Source organism: Tripterygium wilfordii, chromosome 20 (assembly GCF_013401445.1).
Source record: "Tripterygium wilfordii isolate XIE 37 chromosome 20, ASM1340144v1, whole genome shotgun sequence".
NCBI lineage: Eukaryota > Viridiplantae > Streptophyta > Magnoliopsida > Celastrales > Celastraceae > Tripterygium > Tripterygium wilfordii.
Genome location: NC_052251.1, coordinates 7,206,734 through 7,214,184, shown reverse-complemented (window position 1 = coordinate 7,214,184; position 7,451 = coordinate 7,206,734). Strand labels below are relative to the sequence as shown.

Sequence of the window (7,451 nt, the reverse complement as noted above, 5' to 3'; positions counted from 1 at the left end):
GAATGCTATCTTTATATATTTCAAAAGGTAAATCAAGGGGCCACATCAAAAACCCTGAACATTCAAAACCTAAAATCCGAAATACAGCGGATTTTGGAATTCTCAAGCTCTCTTCCCTTTTCTTTTATACATCAAATCTCCCAAGTGGAGAGACAACACCGAACATCACTCTAACGAGGCTCTTCAGGAACTTCTACTTAATATCAGAGATGTTAGGAGCTTCATAATTTGACTGAAGCCAAATACTATTTAGTGTGCACATAATTAGTCTTGGCACAACAATAGGGTGATTTACACAAAGCATCTACACATGTAACACTTTCCAAACCAGCTCCGGAATACTTCATAAAATATACTGTTGTAGAAGCCTTCTTGCTCCTTACTACATCCATAGAAGAATCGAGCGAGACAGGATCTGAATATAGAATTATAATCACTCTCAATTTCTCTGCATTTGCTGCCAAATATTTCACCAATTCTAGCATATTTTTCCCTTTGTGATAGTAGACCCTTAGAGTATGCAATTGATGAAACGTCATCTTTTGAGATTGCCAATATTGCACATCAAACAAAATCTCCTTCGACTGAGTTACCTAACAAAATACATAATGACACACTTAGCCAAAGCCATTAAAAATATCTGTAAACATCTGACCATGATCTTAAGACTATTTATAGCCAAAGAGAATTTATCTTCAGCACCTTCATATGATGTTGTGAAGTATGGTTTGTGTGTGTGTAATTGTAGGGAAAGAACTTACTTCTGTTCCTACTGAAGAGAAGCCAGATGATATGTGGAGTCCTGTCAGATTAGGTGTTCCTCTGAGAAGAGAAGCCAAAACTGGGACTACATTCTCATTAAAGTTGACAACATTTAAAACTAAGACCTCCAAATTATTGAATAAAACCGGGAAACTAATTCGCTTAGAAAACATCTGCAAAAATGTGAGGCTTCATATCAGGACGAAGACAATAGCACTAATGTCAAAGAAGGAAAATAAAAGATGATGAGCAAGATAAATAACACAATAAAATTCACAGTGGAGTAATATGAAAAAGTTTTGCTATATATTTTCTCTCTAAAGACATCTGCAAAAATACGAAGCCTGATATCAGGACGAAGACAGTATCACTAATGTCAAAAAAAGAAAAGAAAAGATGATGAACAAGATAAATAACACAACAAAAGTCACAGTGGAGTAATACAAAAAAAGTTTTGCTATATATTTTCTCTCTGTTTTTCTTTTTAGTTTATACCTTCTCCATTGTTCCAGTTATGATATGAAATTTATTTCCTATGAACTCAACCTCAAAGCTGGAAAACCGCATTTTGGCCAAATGAATCCAACCTTCAACCAAGAATGAAGACAAACAGGATATGCAAAAGGCCTTGATGTTTTGGATGATCAGGTTAGACCATCAAAGCCCAAAAAAATTTGGGCATTTTACATGAGGTATTTTAGCTCACAATGCCTACTACTCCCAGTTTACTACCACAGAAGTCATTCGACCTTGAAGCCAATGCAAGAGACATATATCAAATAAAACCACCAAATTCTACAACCTTTCTTCTCGACTCTTTTCATCCATGTATCTCTATTTTAAATTGTGATAATGTCTTAAACTCAATTAATTTGCATGACCTTACCTTTAGATACCAAACCAGGAACCATAACTTAATTGCGCTATGGAGATAATATTGACAAAAAAAAGAACTCAGATCAGGTGAACCATATGGAGATAACATTGACAAAAAAAAAAAGAAAGTTACCTCTAGAGACTGCTGGTACAAGTTTAGTTTTCTGACGCTGCCAAAACTCTGAAGCAACTCTCGCAGGTTATAAGAGCTCAAAGCCTGATCTAAGGCTAGTTGGTTGGGTATTCGCAAATTCAAAACCACCTTATTTACAACTGGTAGTCCCCCTAAACAGCGATAATATTTCACAGGCTCTCCTGTATATTCAAAATCAACTAGGTTGGGAGCATTGATTTGCAAACATGTTGTGACTGTATCAAGAGGAGGATACCACGCTATCTTAAGTTTTTGAAGCTTTTCAGCTGCAATTGCAAGATGATACAAGCCATTGTATCTCAAATCATAGATGGTAATCGACTCGAGTGAGTTGCTGGTAATATTAATTGTTGTCATCCCTAGAAAGGATTTAATTTTTAGTTCTCTGAGGGACTTGAAAAATCCCGGAATCCAATCTTTACAAAAGTCATTGTCCAAAAGAACAGATTCTACACTTAAGTACTGCACTGAACTGAAACCAGCAAACAGAGAGGGAAACTTGAGAAGACAACCATTGGTATTTACAGAAAGTCTCCTCAAAGATTTGGATTGCAAAACAAACAAAGGCAATTCAAAAGGTTTCCCAGGAGGGTGAACCACACGGATTCGAATCTCTTCAGCACTGCAATCTACAGCTTGATTCAAATACTTAATGAAGAAGAATTCTTCAGAAGAAATAATACTTCCCAATAAGGACCAAGAAAGGCTAAAAGTGCCTATCTTAGTCTTATCATGATGCCGTTGATCCATGAACCTATTAAGAGAATTAATAAACCCAAATCGATAACTCAAACCACGATTGGTAACAGGATTATGACTGTTAATTCTCAGATTTGGGGTCGATAAACATAAATTTCTAAATCTTCTAGAGACGAAACTGAGTCGAAGCAAGTCTTCCACAGCGAGTAACTTAATAATGTGGTAAGCAAAGTCATCTGGAAGATTTGTGAACATGTCCTCTCTCTCCTCTGCTTTCTCAGCATCCAAACAAAACCCAACAATCAAGCAGTTGACGTTCATATTCAGTTCAGGTTACTCAAAATTACATTCATTAATTCAAATTCAACCACAAAAGAGAATGAACAAAAGCGAAATTACCTGAACAACGGCGGCGAAGGAAGGGATCGCGGTCTCCCATGCTAAAGGTTCAGAACGGAGAGAATCGTCTTCCTTGTGTTGGCTCTGCCAGTAAGCTAGGCTACCTAACCAATTTAGATTTTCTTCCCAGTTTCGTTTGAATAATTTTCATATTTTCTACTGTTTTAAATCCCTGTCCGCTTCGTATATGGATTTATGGAGTTATTTATATAGTTGAAAAAGAAATTGTTGCACCAATAAATTAATATTTGGCATTAAATAGCAAAAGAAATCAATGCATCAAAGATTTATATTTAGAATTAAATTGGGAAATATATGATTGCATAAAAAATTATTATTAGAATTAAATAGCAAAAATCAAACACCATTTAATTCAAATTCCATATACAACTTACTGTTTTGGAGCTATTCACTAAGCGAGACTCACGTGCTCAGAGTTTATCAATATATTTCTTAACGAGAATGTAATATTGTAGTTGCGTGGTACATGTGAGAACTGAGAAGGGGAAATTCACGTGTCCAGATTTACTATGTAAGACAAGATTTTCAATGCAGTTATTGTTGGACAACCAGATATCATATTCTATTTCAGCCAGATTGTTCTTAGAGGAGTTCTTTAATTTGAAACCTAAGAAATTGTTTAGGGCATTTGTTTTTCTTGTAGTTTGCCAAAGCCCAAGAAGGAGGTTCGACAGCCCCCTTCCCGCCTTTATACAAAACAAAATTGGGTGAGATTTTGACAAATTCTCAAATAAGACCAAGGCACGGACAATTGACTCCTGCCAACGAAGTAAAAAACCCTGGTAATAGTTTACTGTTACAAGTTTGACCTCTCTCAAATGATTTCCCTGGCCCTCCTAAAAATTAAATTAAATAATAGGTAGATTATGTAGTGAATAACAGAAAAATGCTGAATATTAGTTGATCAGAAGTGATAGGGATCTCAGTAAATGGGATACTAATCAGTCATTCCAGTGATTGACATGTCACTCTCTAGTTCAATTATTAAGTTTTATGGACCCATACACTTATATTAATCAAGAGACAAAATAAATTATTGAGATGATTGGGATCATGATCCCTAACATTTTTATTAGTTGATTGTTATATTTATGTTAAAATATTTACTATCATTTTTACTGGTCCATACCCCATGTCTCTTGGGAATATCATTTTTGAATGAACAGACATGTCTCTTGGCAATATATATAAATTGGTATTGAGAAAAACTTCTTATCCTTCTTTCCATATCTATTTCTTTGCAACGTCAATAAGAAATTTCTTTGAAAAACTTTGAGTTTTGCTGACTGTAAGTTTTCAGGTTTTGTTGTATCCTAAGGGTGATTTGCCTTTAACCTAGCAGTAGACTATCCATGGACAAATATCACCTAAAAGAAAGTGATACTTCACGCCTCAAAGCCATCTATTTCTGATAATTTCTCAACATTTTTAGTCTAGGAAATTGCATACTTTGGGCATAGTTGTTCGAATTCTCTCTCAGCTCTCTAGCGGGCACAATGATAAGATCTCTTCATAACTCATGGTGACAATTCCTAGGTCGTGCTCATTATTTAAGGTGGATGTGGGAATACTAGGAACTTGCATTTTGCTCCACTCTCTTGGATTGTAGGATTTGTGCTTGTCATTGAGGGGAAATGACTAATAGTCGCCAGATTATCAATACTATTGTATGCTTGAACGTGGGAAGATTTTTTCTTCTTCAAGTGCAGGATGAATATGGATTTGGTCTCTGGTTGACGTACATACACTAGAAACGTGTTTGAGACAATGTTTTAAAATACCGGTTGGGCTGACAGGTTGAACCAAAAACAAGAGGCCCCACCGATTTGATATGCTAAAATACCAATCAAATATCGATATTACCGACAATATATCGGTTTGCATATCGGGTGTCCTGTTCAATTAACCCAAAAATCAAAATTGAAAATTGATAAAATAAATTAAATAATGAAACATTAAGTATTAACAAATTAAAAAAAACAAAATGGATGGGAAAGAGGAAAGTCTGAAAGTCAATGTTTTAAAAACCGGATTTCAAATCGTGCCGATAAGGTCACCGACAACCGGTTCAATCAGTTTAACCGATCAGGCGGTTTGATTAAATTAATTAAAAAATCAAAAATTCATAATTAATAATAAAAAAATCTGTAAATTATTAGAAAAATACTAGAAAATTTAGAAAAATTACTACAAATTAAAATTTATCCAAATAAATTAATAAACACAATATTATCCATCTCAAATTAACAAACATCCTATTAAAGAAACCCCAACATAACCATCAAAATTTTAAAGTCCAAGACTCCAAGTGCAACAAAATCTTAAATTAAGTACTCATTTCATCCCATTTTGTTAGTCCTTTTTTTTATTTTGGGATGTCTCAAAACTAGTGTCACATTTCTTCATTAATTAACAATTTTATTGTTATATTTCAAAATTACCCTTGTTACTTTAATTATTCTTGTTTCAAGGGGAAAAAGTACCACTATAAATAAGGACAAATTTGGAATAACATGGTTATTTTGTATAGTTGAATTGCATTAAATAATATTCCGTTAAAAAGTTAGATTTTCAAAGGATGACAAACAAATTGGGACGGAGGGAGTAATTAACAAGACTCTCACAATCCAAGTCCAACATAACCATTTCCAAATTAACTATCTAAAGGCATAGAACTCAAAATACTAATAAGAATAAAGTCATAAACACTTCACAAATTACAATTGATATTCAAAGTTAGTGAAATCAAGGTCATATTATCGACGTACTCTTATATCATCATCACCATCACCATTGCCATCACCACCAACACCACTACCACCACCACCACCACCACCAACACCACCACCACTACCACCACCACCACCACCACCATCACTACCACCACCACCACTACCACCAATACAAAGTAAAGATAATGAAACTCTTTAACTTACTCCCATGTGCTTGAGACGAGGTTAGTTTCGGTTGAGCTGTCATTTCCTCCAAATCTTCCATGTTTAGCTCGGGTAAATCTTCTTCAGGTATGACCCAACAATCTATTTTGTCAATGTTTCATAATCCAAGGGATCAAATAGTTTATTCTTGTTGTACACTCTATTAAAAAAAAGCTATTCAATCATTATTTAGGGAAAAAAAGTTAAATAAAAAAGATAAATAAATAGTTCAATAAATCATACCTCTTTTGCGAACGAAGATTGTAGTGAATAAAGACAAGATCATTTAGTCTTTCATGGGCTAACCTATTCCTCTTCTTTGTATGTACTCTCTCAAACACACTCCAATTCCTCTCACAACCAGAAGATGAGACAGTTTGGCTAAGAAGACGTACAACCAACTTTTGAAGATTTGGAACATCGTATCCAAATGTTCTTCATCATTCATCTAATAATGAAAATTGGAAAAATAATTACATTAACAAAATTTATATGAAACAATGAAATTATAAACAAAATATTGTATTAATTAATTACTTGGTCGAGTTGTTTTGCTTGTGTCGAAGGCAAGTCTAGAACTGAACCCCATTTGTCGATTCCTAAATATACTATTCTCATTAACCATCTCATTTTGAGGATCCACGCATTTATGCTCAATGACCTTCGTTAGCCCATGCATAACTTCTGCTTTGGTGCAAAATTTGGTTATATTGAAAAACAGGGTTCAACCAATATGTAGAAACATGGATATCTTTACGCAACTGTTTATCCCATCTATTCTTAATTACACTAGTATAGGACTTATAGAGTGATTTCTTAGTTTGGGAATGTATCCTTGATTCCCATACGTGCCCTATACATGCCCTCATAAACATATCCCAAAGCCGGCCTGTCATCAGAATCAACAATTCTCAACAAACGTAACCATGGCTCCACAATTTTACACACTACCAAGCAATCATTCCAAAACTTGCTATCCGGCACTACATCTTGCATTTGTTTAGCTTTCATTGTCCTAGACCCACTCCAATCACTCTACTCCTTAGATACCACCATAATTTGTAAATCTAGTTTGTGTTCGCTTATACTTTTGAAGGTAATAAAAATGGTAGCAAAACGAGTCTCACCGGGTCTTAAAATTTCCTTCCACCCATCTCTCCTCCTCAACCAACCCAAAGTCCATTTGTGATTGTAAACAAAAACAGTAACACGATATGCATCTTGTGCCAAAGTTGCCACATTTGGAAATTTAGTAATGTCTTTAAGAATTAAATTGAGACAATAAGCTGCAGAAGGTGACCAACTAATGGTAGGATATTTTTCACAAAACAAATCTCCTGTAGCTTTATAATTGCTAGCATTATCAATGACCATGTGTATTACATTTTTCATACCAACAATCTCCACAATTTCACAGAACAAACTGATAAAGTTGCAGCATCACACACAATATTGGAAGCATCAACAGATTTAATAAATGATATACCTCGAGGACAATATACTAGAAAATTGATCAATGGCTATTGCTTGCTATCCTTCCATTCATCACCCATTATAGTGCATCTACACTCCTCCCAACAACTCCTAAGATAATCAATCAATAA

The 7,451-nt window shown here is 34.6% G+C and overlaps 1 protein-coding gene across 2 annotated transcripts; it reads right to left on the bottom strand.

Moving 5' to 3' along the window:
• LOC119986672 lies at positions 1-3,032 on the bottom strand. 2 transcript variants are annotated; one of them, XM_038831326.1, is made up of 4 exons: positions 2,891-3,032; positions 1,772-2,760; positions 762-935; positions 1-593 (listed from the first exon to the last, which is right to left on the bottom strand). In XM_038831326.1, the coding sequence occupies exons 1-4, from the start codon at positions 2,928-2,930 to the stop codon at positions 246-248; spliced, it is 1,551 nt and encodes a 516-aa protein (XP_038687254.1). In that variant the 5' UTR covers positions 2,931-3,032; the 3' UTR covers positions 1-245. The 2 variants fall into 2 exon arrangements, with proteins under 2 accessions (XP_038687254.1, XP_038687253.1); XM_038831325.1 differs by lacking the exon at positions 2,891-3,032 and having other exon boundaries at positions 1,772-2,884.
• Positions 3,033-7,451: the final 4,419 nt, after the last annotated feature.

What these genes read in the sequence shown, in the direction of transcription:
- LOC119986672 (XM_038831325.1), bottom strand. Translation starts at nt 2,812, where the DNA reads ATGAACGTCAACTGCTTGATTGTTGGGTTTTGTTTGGATGCTGAGAAA. An exon ending in TGTACCAGCAGTCTCTAGAG is followed by an intron (nt 936 to 1,771) that starts GTAACTTTCTTT and finishes ACATTTTTGCAG; the next exon opens with ATGTTTTCTAAGCGAATTAG. An exon ending in TCTCTTCAGTAGGAACAGAA is followed by an intron (nt 594 to 761) that starts GTAAGTTCTTTC and finishes GTATTTTGTTAG; the next exon opens with GTAACTCAGTCGAAGGAGAT.